Source organism: Sciurus vulgaris (assembly GCF_902686455.1).
Source record: "Sciurus vulgaris genome assembly, chromosome: 12".
In the NCBI taxonomy this organism is placed as follows: Eukaryota; Metazoa; Chordata; class Mammalia; order Rodentia; family Sciuridae; genus Sciurus; species Sciurus vulgaris.
The window spans coordinates 40953691-40978535 of record NC_136473.1 but is presented as its reverse complement, the minus strand read 5'-3'; the positions used below and the strand labels follow the sequence as shown (position 1 = coordinate 40978535).

At 36.7% G+C, this 24845-nt stretch overlaps 1 protein-coding gene across 2 annotated transcripts in view; it reads left to right on the top strand.

Annotated features, from left to right (window-relative positions):
* LOC306641042 (uncharacterized protein) overlaps positions 1–24845 on the top strand; it is an 87098-nt gene that overhangs the window by 42285 nt on the left and 19968 nt on the right. The window contains exons 6-8 of one of the 2 annotated variants that reach the window (XM_079105888.1): positions 9413–9523; positions 13040–13138; positions 17623–17733. In XM_079105888.1, the coding sequence (XP_078962014.1) occupies positions 9413–9523; positions 13040–13138; positions 17623–17733 (321 nt within the window). The remainder of the gene's footprint in view (positions 1–9412; positions 9524–13039; positions 13139–17622; positions 17734–24845) is intronic. The other variant, XM_079105889.1, reaches the window with a different exon arrangement.

Sequence of the window (24845 nt, the reverse complement as noted above, 5' to 3'; positions counted from 1 at the left end):
ACTCACTGCATCATAGGCTATATATATATCAGTTCCAGGAAATGTTTAGATTTAACTATACTCATGAGATCAGTGTGCAGGTTCTCTAATGATTTTAAGTCCTATTGCCAGTGAACCATAAGCAGTAGCCCCAAATTGGTTCCCCAACTCTTGTTCCTCTGGTGAATCTCTAATTTGGCCCACAGAGTTTTAGCAAATTGTTCCCCTTCAGAAGTGAAAAGTTTAGGCAAACATTAAATAACACTCTTTTAGAGAATCCCCTGGGGTCTGCTAGCATTGGTCTAACTGTTCAAGGGTTCTGGATGTTTCAGACTCTAAGACACTTTTAATTTCAGTAATTGGAATTGAAATTACTCCACACCAGAGTACCCTATGGGCTCACTAGGGCCTCCCAAGTGTTCCTTGTAGAAACGCATTTTGCTTCACTGACCTTGTTTGCTGTATTAATTTCTCAGAGAGGGATGCCAATTTTTGAGTTGGTCAGTTAAGCCAAACTGAAAAGAACAGTGTCTGCTCACTTATTTTGATAACACAAGTAAAAGTTTCAATGGGAAAATATCTTTATTTCACTAATGTTTCATTTTCCCCTTTGGAACAGCAGTAGGTAGGGATCAGATATATTAGTGCAGAGAGTATTCAAGGCAGTAAGATGTGGGTGGAGGAGGGTTATTTCAACTGAAAAGCCTAAAACAAAAAGCTTTTCCTATTAAATGGATTCTATGTGGGATGTAGAAGCAGGAGGGCTAGAACTAAAAAGCCCTGAATACTGAGTCAAACTGGAAAACTTCTTCAAGTTGCCCCTTCCCCTTCACCATAAGTGGTCTAGGCACACATAGTGCCCTAGCAGTACTGTACCTCAGTCAAGCCTATCTTCCTTCCATAAGAAAACTCCACTTCAAGGCAACTTGGCTAAGAATGCAGTATGCCTGAGAGTTGGGTCAGCCTTGGAAGGGGGTGAGCCTAAGTCCAAAATTGCAACTACTTCCAGAGCCTGGAGTATACTGGTTGTGCATCAAAGCTCTTGTGGTTTGGGAATAATTCCCTGATAAGAAATGCTAGGTAATACCTTTGTGATTGTGAATTGAACCTGAAAGATCACATATAAGATTTGACTTGTAGTTGGACTACTCAGTATAGTCACATATACATGTAAACAAAAATTTATGCACACATTTGCATATATACTTATACATGTGCACATAAACATGTATATGAAGCTTCATAGACATATTTAGAATTTCAGAAAATCTTGGGCACCTTCAATTGTAGTCCATTTCCTCAGGGCTTGTTCTTGCCTTCCTTCATTTCATATGTAAATGTCCTCTCTTTACTATGTGGATCTTAACTAATCCAACACACATTGACTCATTTGCACAGTCTTGTTGTGCTGAAAAATTATTAGAATTTCATACCACATATTTCTAGAATAGTGAATAACAAATGTGCTGAAAATATTTTGTAATTTGTTTATAGCTTCCCCTTCACAAATCTGCCTACGAATGAGGGTACGGTATATGTCAGATAATTGATGAATAATAATTTATGAATTACTTACATTATTACTTTTTTTTAATTGTAAACAAATGGGATACATGTTGTTTCTCTGTTTATACATGGAGTCACGGCATACCATTTTTGTAATCATAAATTTACATAGGGTAATGTTGTTTAATTCATTCTGTTATTATTTTTTTTCCTTTCCCCCCACCCCTCGCACCCCTCTTTTCCATCTGCACAGTCCTTCCTTCCTCCATTGTTACCACCCTACTTATCCCAAACCCTAAACCAAACCCTAACCCTAAAGCTGACCCCTCCCACCCCCCATTATATGTCCTCATCCACTTATCAGCAAGACCATTCGTTTTAGTTTTTTGAGATTGGATTATCTCACTTACCATGAAATTCTCCAATTTCATCCATTTGCCTGCAAGTGCCATAATTTTATCATTCTTTATAACAGAGTAATATTAAATTGTATATATATGCCACAATTTCTTTATCCATTCATCAACTGAAGGGCATCTAGGTTGGTTCCACAATCTGGCTATGGTGAATTGAGCAGCTATGAACATTGTTGTGGCTGTATCTGTGTAGTATGCTGATTTTAAGTCCTTTGGGTATAGGCCAAGGAGTGAGATAGCTGGGTCAAATGGTGGTTCCATTCCAAGCTTTCTGAGGAATCTCCACGCTGCTTTCCAGAGTGGCTGCACTAATTTGCAACCCCACTAGCAATGTATGAGTGTACTTTTTTCCCACATCCTCGCCAACACCTATTGTTGCTTGTGTTCTTGATAATCGCCATTCTAATTGGGGTGAGATGAAATCTTAGGGTAGTTTTGATTTGCATTTCTCTTATTACTAGAGATGTTGAATATTTTTTCATATATTTGTTGATTGCTTGTACATCTTCTTCTGTGAAGTGTCTGTTCATTTCCTTAGCCCATTTGTTGATGGGATTATTTGTATTCTTGGTGTAGGTTTTTTGAGTTCTTTATAGATTCTGGAAATTAGTGCTCTATCTGAAGTATGAGTGGCAAAGATATTTTCTCACACTGTAGGCTCTCTCTTCACATTACTGATAGTTTCCTTTGCTGAGTGAAAGCTTTTTAGTTTGAATCTATCCCAGTTGTTGATTCTTGCTTTTATTTCTTGTGCTATGGGAGTCCTGTTAAGGAAGTCTGCTCCTAAGCCAACAAGTTGAAGGTTTGGACCTACTTTTTCTTCTATAAGATGCAGGGTCTCTGGTCTGATTCCGAGGTCCTTGAACCATTTTGAGTTGAGTTTTGTGCAGGGTGAGAGATAGGGATTTAGTTTCATTCTGTTGCATATGGATTTCCAGTTTTCCCAGCACCATTTGTTGAAGAGGCTCCATTGCATATTTTTGGCACCTTTGTCTATATGAGAAAATTGTATTTATTTGGGTTTGTGTCCATGTCCTCTATTCTGTACCATTGATCTACCTGTCTATTTTGGTACCAATACCATGCCGTTTTTGTTACTATTGCTTTGTAATAGAGTTGAACATCTGGTATTGCGATGCCCCCTGCTTCGCTCTTTCTACTGCGCATTGCTTTAGCTATTCTGGGTTTTTTATTCTTCCAGATGAATTTCATAATTGCTTGCTCTATTTCTGTAAGGTACATCATTGGAATTTTAATTAGAATTGCACTGAATCTGTATAGCACTTTAGGTAGTATGGCCATTTTGACAATATTAATTCTCCCTATCCAAGAACATGGAAGATCTTTCCATCTTGTAAGGTTTTCTTTAATTTCTTTCCTTACTGTTTTGTAGTTCTCATTGTAGAGGTCTTTCACCTCTTTTGTGAGATTGATTCCCATGTATTTTATTTTTTTTGATGCTATTGTGAATTAGTTTTCCTAATTTCTCTTTCTGAAGATTCATCACTTATGTATAAAAATGCATTGGATTTATGAGCATTGATCTTGTAACCTGCTACTTTACTGAATTCACTTATGAGTTCTAAGAGTTTTCTGGTGGAATTTCCAGGTTCCTCTAAATATATAATCATGTCACCAGTGAACAGGGATAGTTTGAGTTCTTCTTTTCCAATTCGTATCCCTTTAATTTCTTTGGTTTGTCTAATTGCTCTGGCTAGAGTTTCAAGGATGATGTTGAATAGAAGTGGTGAAAGAGGGCATCCCTGTCTTGTTCCAGTTTTTAGGGGGAATGCTTTCAGTTTTTCACCATTTAGAATGATATTGGCCATGGGGTTAGCATAGATGGCCTTTACAATGTTAAGGAATGTTCCCACTACCCGTTTTTTCTAGTGTTTTGAGCATGAAGGGATGCTGTATTTTATTGAATGCTTTTTCTGCGTCTATCAAAATAATCATGTAATTCTTAACTTTAAGTCCGTTGATATGGTGAATGACATTTATTGATTTCCGGATGTTGAACCAACCTTGCATCCCTGGGATAAAACCCACTTGATCGTGGTGCACTATCTTTTTAATATATTTTTGTATGCAATTTGCTAAAATTTTGTTGAGAATTTTTGCGTCGATGTTCATTAAGGATATTGGTCTGAAATTTTCTTTCCTCGATGTGTCTCTGTCTGGTTTAGGTATCAGGGTGATATTGGCTTCATAGAATGAGTTTGGAAGGGTTTCCTCCTCTTCTATTTTATGGAATACTTTGAGGAGTATTGGAATGAGCTCTTCTTTAAAAATTTTGTAGAACTCAGCTGAGAACCCATCTGGTCCCGGACTTTTCTTTGTTGGTAGGCTTTTGATGACTTCTTCTATTTCATTGCTTGAAATTGATTTATTTAAGTTGTGTATGTCCTCCTCCTTCAGTAGGTAATTCATATGTCTCTAGAAACTTGTTGATGTCTTCGAGGTTTTCTGTTTTGTTGGAGTATAGATTTTCAAAATAGCTTCTAATTATGTTTTGTATTTCACTCGTGTCTGTTGTGATATTTCCTTGTTCATTCCGAATTTTAGTAATTTGAGTTTTCTCCCTCTTTCTCTTTGTTAGTGTGGCTAAGGGTTTATCAATTTTGTTTATTTTTTCAAAGAACCAACTATTTAATTTGTTAATTTTTTTGATTGTTTCTTTTGTTTCAATTTCGTTGATTTCCGCTATGATTTTAACTATTTCCTGTCTTCTACTACTTTTGGTGTTGGTCTGCTCTTCTTTTTCTAGGGCTTTGAGCTGTAGTGTTAAGTCATTTATTTGTTAATTTCTACTTCTTTTGTTGAATGCGCCCCATGAAATAAATCTTCCTCTAAGTACTGCTTTCATAGTGTCCCAGAGATTTTGATATGCTGTGTCTTTGTTCTCGTTTACTTCTAAGAATTTTTTTATTTCTCTCCTGATGTCTTCAGTTATTCATGCATCATATAATAGTGTATTATTTAATCTCCAGGGATTGGAGAAGTTTCTGGTTTTTATTCTGTCATTTATTTCTAATTTCAATCTATTATGATCTGATAGAGTACAAGGTAGTATATCTATCTTCTTGTATTTGCTAACAGTAGCTTTGTGGCATAAAATATGGTCTATTTTAGAGAAGGATCCATGTGCTGCTGAGAAGAAAGTGTATTCGTTCTTTGTTGGATGGTATATTCTATATAAGTCGGTTAAGTCTAAATTGTTGATTGTGTTATTGAGATCTACAGATTCTTTATTCAATTTTTGTTTGGACGATCTATCCAGTGGTGAGAGAGGTGTGTTACAATGGCCTAGTATTATTGTATTGTGGTCTATTTGATTTCTGGAATTGAGAAGGATTTGTTTGACGTACATGGATGAGCCAATGTTCGGGGCATACATATTATGATTGTTATGTCTTGCTGATTTATGCTTCCCTTAAGCAGTATGTAATGTCCTTCTTTATCCCTTCTGACTACTTTTCGCTTGAAGTCCACATTATCTGAAATGAAGATCGATACTCCAGCTTTTTTGCTTTGTCAATGTGCATGGTATGTTTTTTCCCATCCTTTCACCTTTAGTCTATGGGTATCTCTTTCTATGTGATGAGTCTCTTGCAGGCATCATATTGTTGGATTTTTCTTTTTAATCCAATCTGCCAGTCTATGTCTTTTGATTGGTGAGTGCAGGCCATTAACATTTAGGGTTATTATTGAGATATGAGTTGTATTCCCAGTCATTTGACTCATTTTTGTTTTTTGACATGATTTGGTTTCTCCTTTATTCGGCTATGCCTTTAGGGTAGTTCCTCCCGTTGGTGATTTGCATCGTTGTTTTTCATCTCTTCCTCATTGAATATTTTGCTGAGAATGTTCTGTAATGCCGGTTTCTTTTTTTAAATTGCTTTAGCTTTTGTTTATCATGGAAGGATCTTATTTCATCATCAAATCTGAAAGTAAGTTTTGCTGCGTATAAGATTCTTGGTTGGCATCCATTTTCTTTCTTGGTAAATGTTGTTCCAGGCCCTTCTGGCTTTTAGGGTCTGGATTGAAAAATCTGCTGATACTCTTATTGGTTTCCCCCTAAATGTAACTTGATCCTTTTCTCTCGTGGCCTTTAGAAGTCTGTCTTTATTTTGTATGTTAGGTATTTTCATAATAACATGCCTTAGTGTGGGTCTGTTGTAATTTTGTATATTTGGAGTCCTATAAGCCTCTTGTACTTGGTTTTCCATTTCATTCTTTAGATTTGGGAAATTTTCTGATATTATTTCATTGGATAGATTGTTCATTCCTTTGGTTTGTTTCTCTAAGCCTTCCTCAATCCCAGTAATTCTTAAATTTGGCCTTTTCATGATATCCCATAATTCTTGTAGATTCTGTTCATGATTTCTTACCATCTTCTCTGTTTGGTCAACTTTGTTTTCAGGATTAAATATTTTTTCTTCAATGTCTGAGGTTCTGTCTTCCAGGTGTTCTATCCTATTGGTTATGCTTTCTATGGAGTTTTTAACTTGGTTTATTGTTTCCTTCATTTCAAGGATTTCTGTTTTTGTATTTTTTTTTCAGTATCTCTAACTCTTTATTGAAGTGATCTCTTGCTTCCCATATTTGCTCTTTTTACTGTTGTTTGGTGCGATCATTTAATGCCTGCATTTGCTCTTTCATCTCGTCATTCAATGCCTGCATTTGCTCTTTAACCTCCTCATTTGCTGGAGCGACTAGAGATGCAGTCACCCTCTATTCCACCATCTTGGATCGCCCCGTGGAAAGAGCCTGTGGCCGGAGGGGGCAAGGCTGCCTGGAGAAGTCTCTTGTGGCTAGCTCTGTGTAGAAAGGATCTTACTGGGCAGTCTGCTCCGAGAAGCTAGCCTTGAAAGGCGCCTCCCACCAGAGGGAGCCGGGCTGCTTGGGGACGTCCCTGGCTGCCCTGTCCTGGTCCCTGAAGCCACCTGCAGGTTGGAGCTCGCCTCCTGCTCTGGGACTTGAAGCTGGTTCTGTGCAGAAAGGCTCTCACTGGGTGGCCTGCTCTGAGAAGCTGGCCGTGTGGGAGGAGCCCACCGCCGGAGTGTGCTGGGCTACCTGGGGAAGACTCTAGCTGCCCTGCCCTGCTCTGATAAGCCACTTCTCTCCGGGCCTGCTGCCAGGCCGAGCTTCACCAGGTGGGGGAGACTCACCCCGTGGCTCTATTTTAGTCCGAGTCTCTCAATGCCTCCCCTTCTTGAATCCTGGGTTCTGGAGCAACTGGAGATGCAGTCACCCTCTAGTCTGCCATCTTGGATCGCCCCACATTATTACTTTGTAATTAGAAGTTTCATTTCTTCAATGGGGAATGAAGGGAAGGGAGAGGGCACAGGAATAGGAAAGACAGTGGAGTGAATCTGATATAACTTTCTTATGTACATATGTAAATACACCACAGTGAATCTCACCATCATGTACAGCCATAAAATAACCTAATTAGAATAAGATATATTCCTTCCTTTATAAATAGATTAAAATAGATTCTAAAATAGTCATGTATAACTAAAAAGAACCAATTAAAAAATTCCAAAATACAAAAACGTTTCATTTCTTTGTTTTCTTTCAGCTTTAGTGTCTCCTTCTTATTCTTTGTGATTTAATTTTGTTTTTGAAATATGTGGAATATGACAAAGGTACCTTTAGTGTAGGTGTCCCATTACCTCCTCAGTTCTGCCACTTTCATCTTATAGGTAAACAACTATGTTGTTTTCTGATACTTCACCTATGCTTTATATTGTAAAGGCAAGTATCTCTAATTTTTTATTTTTTACTTATTTTCCCTTTTTCCTTACCTAAAAATCAGCATACAAGTTTTCCCTCATACAGATTTCTTCCTACTTAATATTATCTTCTAGAAATCCCTTTAAGTCAGTTTATAGAGTTCTTTTTAATTCTTTTTATTGTTCCATGTATAGCTATTTGTATCACATCATTTATCATAGTTTATTTAATACCATAATTGGTAGTATGTAAATTAGCATATTCAACCAATTCTCATGCTTTATCTTTTGTGTGGTTTTGATTTTTTTGCAGTTATAAATAATTCCATAATGAATAAAATTGTACATATGCATTTTCATTGTGTAGTCTATGAAATCTATACTATCTATAATGCATAAATAACTCAAGAAAAATAGATACTACTACTAACTGTGTATGATGACTAGAAATGTTTGTAAATGAAAAACTTTAACATGAAAGCTCATTAAAACTGTTCACTATTTTTTACAGATCTAGCATTATAATAATTTAGCTGTTAACTATAAAAATGATAGAGAATACTGCTGTAAACTTGTTCTAAATTTGAAATGCAAATATTTTACAATAGATTCATATTTTTCTGTTTAGTGGACTAAATATATCTCTTTATATAGTTCATGATGAAGTTTCAGATGAAAATCTTACACCTGAACTTCCTAAAACAATGTCAAAGAACAAACTGCAAAAAACAAAGAAACACGTTACTTCTCGAGGGGAAAGAACCACTAGTAAGTATAAAAATTTACAGGTGACTTTAGATTTTTTTACATGAATAATAACCAAAGATTTTTTCTTTTGTTCATGAATCCATATTTTACTATACATTTTATAGAAATTTTACTTTTGGCCTAGAGTGTGAATACCTAAGATAACTAGAAGGCAAAAGCCAAAGTACTCATTAAGTTTGTTTAGTATTTCTTTTTGTAATGCTCTTTCATAGTCACGTTTATGTGCTCAGTATTCAGCAAGTACATTTTCAGGTCTAAATTCAATTTAGTCCTATGAGCTATGCAATGGACTTCTTTCATAGGCTTCAATTAATGAACAGAAATGTTGCTAAGACCTAGAACTCAAATGTACATTAGAGGAGCTGAGGAGAAGAGAAGAGTGGCCTTGGAGGCCTGTTGGATGGTTTCTAAGGCAACATAGTAGTTCAGATCCACTCAATGGTAGAGGCCTCTTTGGTAAGTTAATCAATGGTGATAATCAGGATCCCATTGAGGGGAACTGGAGAGTGCCAGCAGCAAAGTAGACCCACTAATTGCTCAATCTCTTTTGTATTTATTAGGACCAAGAGGGACCAAAGCTGGGAATTTATCTCCTCTGGAGTAAGAAATGTTACCCCTTCCCAGTTTACTCCAGGGACTTCACTTGAGTACAAGGTCCTGGCAACTTATCTATATTAATGGTCCATCCATGGTGCTGCACGTGAGTTAACACAGCATCCAGTTCCTGTTAGGTGGTGCCCCTAACTGAGCCTACCAGAAGGACATCACAGTAGTGGAAGGCTAGCAGAAGAAGCCCCTTATCACACAAGATTAGCCACTTCATGGTAGAAGGAAATACTCAAGTTTCTGTAGTCTCCTCAGGTTGATGGTAAAGTAAACCTGAGAAATTTGCATTCCTTATAAAAATCTTTACAAGCTGCTGTACACTTGTTATCAATTTTAAATTTAAGGATTCCAAACAGATCTCTTTTTAATTTGGTGAACCAAATGCATCTGTTTATTTAGCTCCTAATGAAGAACCAGATGAAAATCCTATCATTAACTCTCCAGAGTCAATGTCTAAATTAGAAATGCAAGCAAAGAAACAAAAAACTTCCAAAAGGGAAAGACTTACTAGTAAGTATAAAAATCATCTAAAACTTTAAATTATTTTAAAATGAAGCTTATCAGAAGATCATTTTGATAAAAAATGTATATATGCATATATTTTACAGAGTTTACACTTTGACTAAAGGGTGAATTCCCTACCATAACTTACAAAAAAAAGGAAGTGAAAATATTAATATCCTTCGGTTGGGATTTTGTCCCTAAGATTACTTTATGACCAAAGGTCATGTGATAGCCTCCAAGGTCTAATAACAAGTGAATAATTGTCTTCCCAGAGTACTGTGCCTTTTAGAGGATTCCAGGTAATTAGGAGTCTAAAACCTAATGGGCATCTCTCACCTGTACCAGTGGCCTTCTGCCATAGACTCCAGTCAGAAAGCATATACTACTCAAACAGCAAATGGGGACTAGGTAGACTAGGAAGTCTGTCTGAGAGTGTGTAGGGCATTTTCTTAATCATGGTCTTGCTGAAATGAAACAACCTCTCTGGTAGCCCCTTATATGGGTGTCATCAAGGGAAGGAATGTTTCCACATGGGAAAAATGAGAGTGTCAGTATCTGAATCATCCCTCTAATAACTGGGTCTCTATTTATTTGTTAGACCAGGAAGACCTAAAACTTGGCTGTCTTCTCTAGAATGAAATGTCATGTCCATTAGAGATCAGTCCCAGGAATTTCACTAGAGTACTAGATAGCTGTACCTTGTCTGAACTAATGACATAACCAAGAGCTACTTGTAGGACACTAAGGCATTTAGTCCTTTTTGGAAAATATCTTTCTTTGTGCCTACTTAAGTGATTTTATCCATATCATGGACGACTGGTCCTTCCTCTGAAAGCCATCATTTAGAGATCATGACCTATACACTGATGACAGATCTTGGAGCAATTTGGTAGCCTTATGGAAGGATATCAGTGATGTATTCTAACTTATTGCACCCAAAGTTAAACTGATGTTGACCATCTCTGTGGAAAAGTGTATAGAAAAGGGCATTTGGGAGGTCAGTGTTTGCATATCAAATTCCCTCAGTTCAGATAATAGTCTGTAGGACAGTCACAATGTCTTGTATCACAGGTACTCAGGGTTATACTGCAGCATTGAAGCACCAAAATCAGTTGAGTCATGGTCACCAAGGTTTTGTGCAAAGACCAACTTATTAGTGAATGGATAGATTAGCTCATGGAGAACTTTTTCTTCATTAAGCTCTGTCATAAAAACAGCTTTTTAAAAAACTGTTTTTCATTCCAAGAATTTGTTCGGGGCAACAAATGTGCTAGGTAGTCAGCAGATATACAGTCCTCCATGTCCTAAGAAAACAACCTTAAATTCAGCAGTTCCACCAGGATTTGGGCTGAATGCATGTGAGGGTTCACTTAGAAAACACAGCCATACCAATAATACATTTAGTACAGCAGCCCATAAAAATGGAGTTTTGTAGTATCTCAAAAGGATGGACTCATTGTAGTTTTGATCAAGGGTATTTTTGGAAAATAAAATAACTTCAGAAGGAAAAGCAGTATTATCACTTTCCCCCAATTCCTGGAGTCAGAGGTTTTAAAGACCATGGACACCTCTGCATGGTAACAGCCCTACGTGTGCAACTTCTTCCACCTTCCCCTTTTAATTCTGATCTTAGTATATGCCCTCAAATTGTCATTAATAACATAGAGACTTTGTTGTACCCCTAATCTTGTTTATTTTGAAAACTGAGAGGTCTGAACAAAAGTTGTGGGGGTGACGGATTTCTCTGATTCATCTCAGTACACTGGGAGATATAGAGTAAAAAGCACTTTTATTAGTTATAGCAATCATCATAATTTGAATTTGAATGTTGAACTATGTGCATTCCCTAATGTGGAGATTCGTAGTAGAGAGGAAGGTCACTATTCAGGCCCTGTTGTTGAGTAACTAGAGCCAGAGATTCCTTTAGGGAAAACCTTTATCTATATTATTCAGGAATGGGTGCACAATTACAAATTTAGATTACTCTGTTCACTGGTCAAAAAACATTGTTATCTTGGTAGTATCCCATACCCAGAAATTAGTTAAGATCGGAATTGTGTCACAAAATAATTGACACCTTATAAGGAAGTAGCACCATCATAACGTCACTCCTCTTCTCCTAAGAATATCCTGCAAACTCACCAGCACCTCCTTAAGTGTTCCTTCCACAAAGACTTTGTGCTTCATTAACTGCTGTAGTCTCTGAGAAAATTTGTCTGAGAGAGATGCCAGTTTTTAGTTAGTCTATTAAGATAATAAACCAAACTCAAAGTAGCAAATTAACCATTATTCACATACTGAGATATTGAAAACGATAGGAGCTGGCCCCAGTTTAGTAGTCCATTTTACCCCACAGAACAGCCCTTGACAAGAACCAGATGCTTCAGTGCAGACAGCAGGTGGCATGGGAGGGTGGGTGACTCACAGCTAAAGGAACCCTAAACAAAATGCTCTTTACTGTTCTATGTACCCTGAGACCAGGATAGCTAGAGCTCTGAACAACATCAGTACCCTTAATCATTTTCCCAATCCTTTGATTCTCAGATTGCTTTAGAAATGCTTAGCACATGCCACTAAAATACCAAACTAATTAAAAGTTTTCATGATTTGTTTGAGGTCCTCTCCCAGCCCCACTCTCATGTACAAGAATGAGGGTTTATGTAAAATACTATATTGTTGAATTGCTGCTTTGATTTTTTTCCTTCATTAATTTTAAGTTTTGATTCTATCCTCACATCTTTGTTGATTTTATTTTTGAAACATGTAGAATATGAAACTCTTTCCCAAAGTAAAAAAAAAAATGCAAAAAAAGTTTCATTTAAAGTAGTATCCTTCCTTTGCCCCACTTCCTTTCTAATTTTGTAGAGAATCAACATTATTCCTGATGTCTTATGTTTCTTTTCATAAAGATAGCCATGTCTCTTTTTCTCTGTCTTCTTATTTCTCAATCTTTCTTATCCAGAGGTAGCATATAAGATTTTCCCTTTGCAAGTTTTCTTTGTTTAACCTTTTTCCTAGAGATCCTTCCAAGTCATTATAGATACATGTGTCATTCATTGTATAGCTGTATTTACTGCTATTTGTACTGAATTATATGCCATAATTTGTGCTATTCTTTAGTGGATAGTATATACCTTAGTTTATTTAACTAGTCTTTCTGTTTGAAAATTTATGTGGCCTTGAATATGTCACAATTACAAATATGTTATAATAAATAACATTGTACATATGCATTTTTATTTTTAGTTCTATGAATATGTATTAACCTAAAGTATAAACAACCCAAGAAAACTAGAAACTAACATAAATTAGATTCCTAGAAATGTTATAAAATAATGAACCTCAGCACACACCCTTTAAAAGTATTCTCACAACATTCAAGGTAGATCTGTCATTTTGGTAATTTTAACTATCAAAATGAGACATAATTCTACTACACAATTATTATATATTTGAAATATAGAGCTCTCTCAGTAAATATGTTTTTTTTTTTATTAAGAACCTAAATGTCTTTTTATGTAGTTTCTGATGAACTGCCAGACAAAAAACTTGAACATCGTGATTCAAAACTTGAAATGCAAGTAAAGAAATTTAAAACTTCCGGAGAAGAAAGATATAATAGTAAGTATAATAATTATGGTAATTTTAAATTTTAAAAAGTCATCAGATCTATTTTCTTTGGTTTGTACATTTGAGCATATAATTTATATAAAATTTACACCCCAAAATATGAACACCCTAAAATAACTAGAGAATAAAAACTACATAACATTTGTTTGGAATTTCTGATCATCAGACTATTTCCTGGCATTTTTTGTGCTCAGTGTCCACCAAGACTCAATAACCGGTCAGTAGTCTAAAAGAATTCTCTCTGGCAATCATAGGAGGTTATGGATCAAAATCCAGTGTGCACCATTGAATGTCACAGTATACTTTTGCCATGGATTCCATTTGGCAATCAGAAAGGTTGCTGAAACCTGTAACTCAAAAAGAATATCAGAGAGGGCAAGGAGAAGGGCTGCCTTTGTGGTTAGCTGGATTTAGGGATCCTGTCTTTAGGTCCCACTCAAAAGTAGATGGCTTTCTGATAACCTGATGGATGGGCCCTTATACAGCCAATGTAAGAAATGCAAGAGCACCAGTAGCTCAATAGCCCCACCAATCACAGGGCTTCCTTTTTATTTGTTGGAACTGAAAGCAGCTAAAACTTGATTATTATCTCTCTGCAGCAAAACACACTATCTATTCCTAGTTTATTCCGAGAAATTTCCTATGGTCCATGGGTTTTTATACCTTGCCTGTATTGATGCCCTGGCCATGTTGCAACAGGTGAATTAACATAGCATCCAGTCCTTGCTGGGTAATGTCTTTGTCTGGACCCAGTGGATCATTATAATAGGATACTAGTGCTCTTTCTGTGAATAGTGCTTTTATCAGGTCATTAAATATATAATGTAACCCATTCAGCATAAGGCAAATTGACCCTGATCATCTATATGGACAGGAAGGCTAGAATGGGCATTTGAAATGTCAGTTACTTTATACCTACTTCCCTTATCTAGGATAGTAACCCCTATGATAGTCACATTATCAGGTAATGACAGTACCAGAAATAGCACTAGAGTGTTTAACTTTGACACAGGCCCTCCATTCCTTCTAGGGGACACACAGACATTGGCAATCTTATAGTCTAATTTTATTTTTAAAGCCAAGAGGTTTAGGTAAAACTTTTTAGGGCTCTATGATTCATTTCAAAATTCAATGGGAGAAGGAGAAGAAACAACATTTATATTAGTCATAGGGAGAATAACTGAGCAAACCTTAGCGGACTGCTGTTGGATCAGGTAATTAGCACAGATAGGAAAGGAATGGCTCACATATGTACAGTTGTTTGTATCATGTTATATATCATAAATATTACACATTATAAGCTTTTCATCACTGTAGCAAAAATGTCTGAGCTTTCAGTCTATGATAGACAGGCTTCATTGCTTTGACCCAAAGTGAGGCAGAATATTAAGACAGAAAAGCATGGTGGAGCAAAGCTGTTAACCTCATGGCATCAAGAAGCAGAGAGAGGTAGGGGGAGGGGAAAGAGGCCAGGGTCAAGGTATAGTCCCAAGGGCATACCCCTAAGGACCCACTCCCTTCAGCCAGATTCTCCCTTTCATAGCCCCCACCATCTCATTTGTTCTTTCAGCTATTGTTGGATTGATAAGGTCTGATGAGGTCAGAGTTCTCATGATCCAATAACTTCACAAAAGCCCTACCTCCGAACACTACTGTACTGGGGATGAAGCATTCAACACATAACCAGTGGCATCCAATCCAGGGGGTGGGGGTATGAAAGATGGTAGAATGAGACAGACATCATTACCCTATGTACATGTGTGATTACATGAATGGTATGAATCTACATCATGCACAACCATAGAAATGAAAAATTGTACCCCATTTGTGTACAGTGAATCAAAATGCAGTCTGTGTAAATAAAAAACACATTTAAAAAGTTTAAAAAATCATAACATTACATCCCTGGCCTCCAAAGGCCCATGTCCATCTTAAAATGCAAAATTTATCGAGTTCATTTCCAAGAGGTTCCAAAATCTCAACAGTTTTAACATTGCTCAAAAGTCTAAATTCAAAGTATCTGTGAGACCCAAGGCAAACTTTTAGTTGTGAGCTTTGTAAAAATCAAAAATCAAGTGACATACTTCCCACATACAATGGTACAGGGAGAACATTACCATTCCAAAGGGAGGAATAGGGGGACAGAAAGGAAGAATGGAACCAAAGCAAAACCAAAACCCTAGCTTCCCTTCTGGCATTCAGGGCATATGGTGACAGAATGTGGACTCCAAAAGGCTTGGGAAGCTCCACCCCTACAACCTTTCTAGTTGCAGCCCACAAAGCTTTTCTCTTGTGCTTTCTCTCCTTGCTACCTGCAGCTTTCTTGGCATATGTTTTCTGGCATCTCCATCTCCTTGGGCTCTTCATTACAGCTTTGACTTCACTCTGATAACTGCATGCATAACCCTCTGAGGAGCTGTCTGCAGGAATACTAGCCCTGCCAGAAATTACCTGACCTCCCAGGCCTTCCTTTTAAGTCTTAGTGGAAATCTCCATGCCCATGCAAGTGTCTTACATTCTGTGTTCCTTCAAAACCAGCACCACATGAACACCACCACCAAGGTCTGTTACCAGCTTGAGCAATACCTGGACCCCCCGGAACTATGACTGCAGCAATTGCTCTGAGTGCCTGGAGGCTAAGCACAGTAAAATGTATCCTGAGGAAATAAATTCCTAAGTGTTCTTGTGGGAAAAGAGCACCCTGGCACTCTCTTCTCAAAGTGAAGTCTCTCAAAAGAATTTTTACTTTTACACCTTTGAGTATGTGATGTACTGGGGTCTTGCCTCAAGGCATCTTTAATATTTCATGGGCACAAAGCTCTGGGTTTCTCTTTAATGATGCTAACCTCTTTAGCACCACACCTTCTATGACCAGTTTCACACATAATTTTCTGATCAAACTGCAAGTTTTCAGAACTTACCACTCTGCTTTTGCTTCCTGTTCTTAATAAATTTGACTGAAAGCAGTTAGCAATACCCATTCCATAGTCTGAATGTTGTAGTGCCTTGAAATTTCCTCCACAAGATTAATTAATCCATCACCTTTAAACTCAGGCTCATGGAAAGCCTAAGAGCATGAACAAAATATAGTCAAGTTCTTGACAGAATGTAATATATATGACCTTTAGTCTAATTTCCAATGGAGTCCTCATTCCCATCTGAAACTTCATGAGCACTATCTTTACTGGTTTCATTCCTACTGTCACTCTGATCTTCTGGGCTTCTACCAGAATTGCCTAGTAAGTTTCACCTACATCATTTTAAGCCTTCTCTAGCCTGTGTCTCCAACCTTTTCCAAATTCCTCCCCCAAACTAGTTTCAAATTCTTCTGAACCACATAGTCAGATATAGTTACAGCAACATTCCACTTGTGGTACCTATTTTCTGTGTTAGTTAGCTTTTGATTGCTGTGTCCAAAATGCCTATCAAGAACAACTTAAAGGAGGAAAGAGTGTTTTTGGATCATGGTGTCATAAGGGTAGGCTCATGGTAGGCTGGCTCCATTGCTTTGGGCCAGGTAAGGCAGAAGTAGAAGAAGTAGAACGGGACAGCAAAGTTGTTCACCTTATGACCTCCATCAGGAAGGAGAGGGAGAGAGAGAAACAAATAGAGGGAGGGAGAGGGGAGGAGGGAGGGAGGGAGGGAGGGGGAGAGAGAGAGAGAGAGAGAGAGAGAGAGAGAGAGAGAGAGAGAGAGAGAGAGAGAGAGAGAGAGAATAGAAGGAACCAGGGTCAAGATGTAGTCCCCAAGGGCACGTCCCCATGGATCGCAACCTTCAACTAGGTGTGACCTCCACAGCCTCCACTGCCTTCCAGTGGTTCAGTCAGCTGTCAATGGATTAATCCACCAATGTGGTCAGACTTCGTGATCCACTCACTTCCTCAAAGTCCCACCTCTGAAAACTACTGCATTGGAGACCAAGCATTCAACACATGAGCCTTTGGGGGAAAATCCAGATCCAAATCATAGTATACTGTATGTATTTATATACACACTTGTATGTATATATATATGGACATATGCATCATTATATACCATAATTGATATTATACTATAGTTTGTGATATACATATCAGTTATTTACCAATTTTCCATGCTTGAATATGTCACTGATCTTGAGTATTTTGTGATTACAAATAAAGCTATAATGAATACATAATACATTTCCATTTTTGATCTGTGAATAGGTATTAACCTAAAATATAAATATCCTAAGGAAATTAGAGACTAATATAAACAATTTGATGTCTAGGTGTGTTTCCAAAACAACCATATATCTTCAACACATTGAAAATGTTCTGACAGTTTTCATGCCAGACCTAGCATCATAGTAATTTACTTAAAACTTTATAAAATGAAAGAAAATGTTGCTGCCACTTGTTATAAATTTGATATCTGGAGACTATAGGACTAAATTTCTATTAAATTAAAGGACTAAATTTCTATTGAAGGACTAAAAGTCTCTCTTAATGTAGCTCATGATGAAGTACCATATGAAAATCTTTTGCTGAAAGATCAAGATTCAGTGCCAAAAACCCAAGTGCAATCAAAGAAGCAAAAAACTTTCAGAGGGGAAGAACTTAATAGTAAGTATACTGATTATAGCATGATACAGTAAAAATTAATATATAAATTTAAGTTAATACTAATAACTAACCAATACTAATTTAAATCCATCAGAACTTTTTTCTTTGGTTTGAATGTATATTTTATAGAAAATTTACATATTACTATGAAGTTTGCAAACCCTAAAACAACTCAAGAACAAAAAGTCATGTAAAGATATTCATAAATTAATTAGACCACCCAATATCTTACACAGAGCAAAGATGGAACTAAATTAAATGGACAGTTTACAGATGGTTGGCTTTTAAGTTTTGCAATGAGGGCAATTATTCCTTTTTATTCCCCAGGCTGTCAGTGTTGCTTTTGTTAGACAGTGGCACTTAGTGCCAGTTAGAATTTTTTATCAAAAGGTATTATACAGCCAAGGTCATGCTCACTGTTCACCAATGATAGTAACAGGCCAATAATTGTGTCATAAAGGGTAGTGCTTCTCAACTGACTCTGGAACTTTATGGCCTGAAAGCCTGTTGAGCACCTCTGGTCTGTAGCAGTTATTTGTTGTTGTTTGTTTTACCATAGGCTCCAAGCAGCTAACAGGTGTTGCTAATATATGTTACTGAAACACAGATGGCATTCAGACAGGTCCAAGAAGAGGGCAGTGAGGAGTCAGTTGAAGGGTCCCAGGCATCATGTTGGTCAGGGTCCCTTCAAATGTAGTAATCTTTATGGTAACTGAATAGATGGGTGTTGTCTTATCTCTGTGACTGGAATATGAATGTGGTAGTAACTGAATAATCCCAACAATTGCCCATATTATTTTTATTTCAGTCTTGCACAGAGGGCAATAGTAGTTCAATAGGTTCATGATCTTCCACATATCTCACTAAAATGTCTCTTTTTGCCGGGGGGGGGAGGACCCTGAGAATTGAACTCATGGGCACTCAACCATTGAACCATTATCACCAGCCCTATTTTGTATTTTATTTAGAGATTTGGTCTCACTGAGTTGCTTAGCACTTGCTTTTGCTGAGACTACTTTGAACTTGAAATCTTCCTGCCTCAGCTTCCCAAGCCTCTGAAATTACAGGCATGCACCACCGTGCCTAGCTTCACTAAAATATCCTTAACATCATCAGAGGGAGGGAGTAAATACTACTGTAGGTTCATATAGAAAAACTCATTTAACAAGTAATACATTTAGTAGTAAGTACCATAACAATGGGGATTTGTAGTGGTCTGAAAGGATCCACTCAAAGTTGGGAATGGACAAATGGCACTAGAATAATAACTAGAAAAAATTATCAGTTTTTTTCTCATCCTTGTGATAAAAGTTGTGGGGATCAGGGTAATTTGTTTACTGGTGTCCAAAAGGTCCAGTAAGTGCAATTTCTTTCTGCCTCCACTTTGAAGTTTGAATTTGGTGTTGCTTCTTAGGTGCATAGGGAACTTCGCCTAAGCCCTACTCATGTTCATTTATGAATAGTGAGCAATCTGAATAAAACAGGGTCTGTGAGAATCACCTCACAAGGTGCCACTCTAGTAATATTACTTCATTCTTCAAGGAGGCAAACTACTCAAGTCTCAAGATTCATTGACAGAGTGGAGAAGATAGCACTTATAGTAGCCACAGTGGCCAGCAAATATAGATCTCAGTGCCTGTTGGACCCCTGATGGCTCATCATCTGCCCTTCAGCCTTTGGTGGAGAACCCATCAATCTAATTGTTTTGTTTGGTAACCAGTCCCATGTATCTCTTTCATAAGGCCATTGCCTGCACTGCCCAGCAGAGGACACACAATTGCCATTCTTTTATCACTTCGTTGGTAATTGTTTGCTACCTGGACAGTCACTTGGATCCCCCAAATTTATCAAAGATCTGGATTATGCTGATTGAATTCCATGTCCTTAGGAGGAGTTTGTTGAGCTTGATAACCAGGGGTATTGAAACAAGTGAACCTAAAAATCTGTGTCTGGTCAACAATCTTATCTGTTGTTCTCATGCCCTCGTTGTACAATGAAGGGATCACCAGGCTCCTCTGTTTTTTCTAATTTGACACATCTTAGGAGCTCAGCTGTGAGTCCCAGAATAGGGAAAGGACCAATGATTCCTGCTGGGAACTGAGAATCTTATGTAAACAATTCATTAGAACTCTCCAAGTGTTCTGTGTCAGATAATGTATTAATGAATTGCTTGGATTAGTGTTTTTTTTTTTTTTCTTTAGCAGTGTCATCTCTTTATGTTCATTTAGTTTTAGTCCCTCTAAGTTTTTTAACTTAATTTTATTTTTGGACTATGTTAAATATTAACCTACTTCTAATCTTATATGAAAAAATGTATACTTAGAGAAGTATCAATAATTTTTTATACCCCCTACTGCATTCACTAGTCCTCCTGTCTCAACTACAACCAGAATGTTTTCTTATATATTTCTTGTATTTCAGTTTGTAAACATAAGTACCTCTTTTTTCTCTCTTATAATTTTTCCCATTTCCCCTTTTTTCTTTCCCAATAGTTATCACATCAGTGCTTTATTTTTTCTTAACAATATTTCCTGGAAATATCTTGATGTATGTGTTTTTTAATATTATAGATATGCCACGAGTCATATCATAATTTTTATATACTTATTCATATAATTTATACAAACTGTCATATTTTATAGCTTATACCTTAATTTATTCAGACTCCTATGCTAATACAGTTAGTTTTAGCTATTTTGAAACTATAAATAATGGGATAAAGAAGAACCTGTATACATGCATTTTCAATGTAAATATCTATGAATTTCTCTAAATATTTTTTTGTCCTTCCCACATGTAAAATACATCCAACCCATACCAACATCCCCCAAAGTTCAGCTATAATTCTAAAATCTCATCTAAAAATCATTAACTTCAAGTTCCAAAACTTATCACCTAAATCATTAAAATAATTATGGGTGAGCCTTGGAATAAGATTCATCCCAGGGGGAAAATGTTTTCCACCAGTGAACCCGTGAAACCATGCATCAAGATTCCTACTTCTAAAACAGGCATAGGGCAGATATTCCAATCCCAAAAGGGGAAAAAATGGATGAAAAACAGGGGATGAGAAGTTCCAAGCAAATCCAGAATCTGACAGGACAAATTTCATTAGATTTTTAAGTCTTGAGAATAATGCTAACTGGCTTGATGCCCTGTCCTCTATGACCCTGCCTCCTTGGGTCTAGGTAGTGACCTGGATCAGAGTAGGCAAAAGTCCAGTCCTCTGACCTATCTCCTGGGCCTGAGGTGGCAACAAAAGCCTCACTGGCATCCGAACTACACTTAGGGTCATTATTCTCTTTTCTGGAAGGATAGCACAAGTTCAAAACAGAATAGCTCTATTGACACATTTCCTGTCTAGAAATCTTAGAAGTCTGACAACCTTTGTTTATTATGTCCAGCCTCCCAACTCCTTTAATCCAAGCTGGCAGTGCTTCTGTTACAATGGTTGACTGGATCCAGTCTACATACCTAGTCTCTGTAGCAAACGGTTGTCCAGCCACACCCTTGACATTAACTATAGAAATATATATTTTTATTTTTTTTCACATGAGGATAGGTTGAGAATTTTGCAAATTTTCATTTTGTTTCCTTTTTAATTTTTAACTGATTTCTTTAGTGCTTGCTTTATCAGAAAGAAATAATCAGGCTGTACCATAAGTACTGCACTTGGAAATCGTCTCTGCTAAATATGGTTCATGGCTTATAAATTCTACTATTATAAGTTTTACTATTGTTGAATACTTTCTACCCAATAGAACACAATTCAAATAGGTTCTCTAGCATTTTATAATAGAAATTGACTTTTCCTCAGTTTCCAAAAACTTGTTCTTCATTTCTATCTGAGACTTGACTGGTAAATTCTTTAACATTCATATTTCTGTCACTGACAATATGTGCTTAGCTCTAAATTGAAAGACTTTCTCTACAGGTCTTTCCTTTTTCTTTCTGAGATTATATTCTGAAGTACTTAAGGTTAGGACTTCAACACATTTTAGGTGGAGGGCACATAATTCAACCCATAACCTTCTCATCAGAGGGTCAGGGATTACAGAGATCACAGTTAATTTAAACCAATATCCAAAAGACAAGAAACAAAACCTCCCACCTCTCCATTAACTTTCAACTTAGTATATATGGCCATTATTCTCCACTAGGGACATAGCAACTATGACTTAATCCCTAGTCTTGTTTATTTTTGAAAGCTGAGATATCTGGTTAAATGTTGAGAAGTGCTCTCTAAATCATCTACAGATTCACTTTGAGGAGTAAAGGGAATTTCACTCATATCAATCATGAGATCCAACATCATGCAGACCATAGCAGAGCAGCCTATTGAATTCCATGACCCTGTACCTAGCCATGAGTTCCTTGATGAGATAGCCCAAAAACATCCTATTTGATAACCCACTTCTTATGGTTTAGATATGAGGTGTCCCTAAAAACTCATGTTTGAGAATTCAATAAAGTTTAGAGGTGAAATGATTGAACATGAGAACCTTAACCTAATTGGTGCATTTACCCACTTGAATGGATTAACTGGGTTGTAACTGTAGGCAGGTAGGGTGTGACTGAAGGAGGTAGGTCACTGGGAGCATTCCTTTGGAGTTACATTTTGTCCATGGTGAGAAGAATGCTATCTCTGCTTCCTGATGATGATGTCCTGAATTGCTTTCCTCCACCACACTCTTCCGCCTCACCTTGGGCCCAGAGCAATGGAGCCAGAGAAATGGACTGAGACCTCTGAAGTCATGAGTGCCAAATAAACTTTAACTCCTCTAAAACTGTTCTTGTCAGGTCTTTTGATCACAGCAGCAAAAAGGCTGACCAGAAGACCATTGTTGATTAACCAGAAAACAGATTGTGTTGTAGACTGATCAGCATGGACTTATGGGGAGGTTCATTTGAGCTCAGTAATAAGTAGGAATGGCATGAACAAATATAGAAATCTGAGTCTCATACAATCTCATAATCTACTGTCTTTACTCCTGAAAGACCACTAGAGTGACTGACAGGGAAGCTATATACTTTAAACGAATGACCCAACCATGTTATGCAATGTCAAGGAAGTCATCATGTGTGAGCCAAATGTCTCTGAGCTCAAATAATACCCAGCTGAGGATGCAGTCATTCTCATTATATACACATATGTTTATATGTATACATATACATATATACACATTTACATTATAAACATTCATGTGTAAATATAAACTTTTGCTTACATGTATCCGTGTATTTTAGAAATCATGCAGTCTCTTAGATACCTTCAAGTTTAGTTCCTCAGGGTTTGTTCTTACCTTCCTCCATTTGGTATGTGTATGTCTTTTCTTTCAGTGTGAATCCTGATTCTTAAAACATCAACAGATTTACACATGTGCTCGATTCTATAATGTTTCAAATCTTGTTTCAGAATTGTTTATCACATATTACTATGAAAACAAATTTACTAAAAATATTTCATCATTTGCTTCCCACCCCCTCAGCCACATTATTACCCAAAACTGTGTGCTTCAAATTCTGTATTCTTGAGTCACTTGGATTAGTAGTTTGTGTTTTCTCTTCAGTAGATTCATTTCAATAAGATTGCTTCAATTTTAGTGCCCACTTCTTGTCCTTATTGATTTCATTCTGTTTTGGAATATATAGAATATTAACCTACTTCCAAAAGTAAATATCATTCAGAAAGTGTTCTTAAAGAATGATAACTCCTTTAACATTCCTTGCATTATTTTCTTGCTCATCTCCCTGTGTTTCCTTTCAAAAGGTTTGTAACCCTCTATTTTTTCTAATCATTTCTCTCATATTCCATTTTTTCACTTATTTCCTGGAAATTGCTTCATGTCAGTTTATAGAAATCTTTTTCATTGTTTTTACATAAATATGTACAGTGGTTTGTATCACATTTATATAATAATTCATACTCAACCAATATATATGAACATTTAGATAGTTTTAAATAATTGCAATTACAAATAATAATATCATAGTGAATAAACTTGTGGTTGGTGGTCTGTGAATATGTATTAACCTAAAGCTTAAATAACCCATGAATCCTGGAGACCAATGTACAATATATTCTATGCCTCAGAATATTTATAAATAATAAGATAGCTTCCACAACATTCATTAAAATGATTCTCATCATTTTCTTGTTGGATCTAGAATTATGGTACCTTACATTTCATCAAAAATTAGAACAAAGTTCTTCACTTCGATGAGTTAATCTTTTTATGAGTTCAGAACCTTCATGATTCAATCACTTTCCAAGAGCCCTATCTTTGAACATTGTAATTTGGGGGCCATCCCTTTAACATAGGAGCCACTGGAGGATATTCTAGATCCAAAACATAAAACTAGTACAAGTACATGTATAGTACAAGTACTCTGATGTCAGCTTATCCCCAATTCCCACTTCTTGTCACTCACTTCACTTATGTATAAGTAATTATTACTGAATACATGGTTACTATTATTTATGAATATTCTACAAGTGGTTTAATCAATTAAGAGTAAGAAAAATGAAATATTTTCATTTATTCATTTTCTGATATTTTTCTTCTCTTTGATGGTCTTTGTTTTTGTTCTGTATAATATTCCTTTTTTTTCTCCCCCCTGAGGAACCTCTTTTGACATTTTTCACCTGATGAAAGCCTTTGTCTTGGAACCCACTATTCTTGGCATCCATTTTTAGGCTTTATCTCCTATGCTCAGAAGGCCTAGGTTGCTTTGCTATGTAGGTGCTAGAACATCTATAGGGAGAATGCTGTGCATCTTGAATGATCAGAAATGTATTTACAGTTACAGATGATTGTTATTTCCCCTCAGTGGTGTAAGATATTGATCAAAGACCAAGAACACATTGACTGGCTCCATTGACATGGAGATATACCCCTGACTTGGGACACATAGTAAAATGAAAACAGCCTACTGAAGAATCCTCCAGACAGTAGTGGGAGAGTGATGCATTCCAGCAACTGGGCAAATCTCAACATAGGAATACAGAAAATATGACAAAGCAAGTAAAGAAGATGCTTTGAAAAGTCTATAACCCTGCAACAACTGAATTTATAGATATTGAAGTGGATAAAAATCTCAGAGGAATCAAA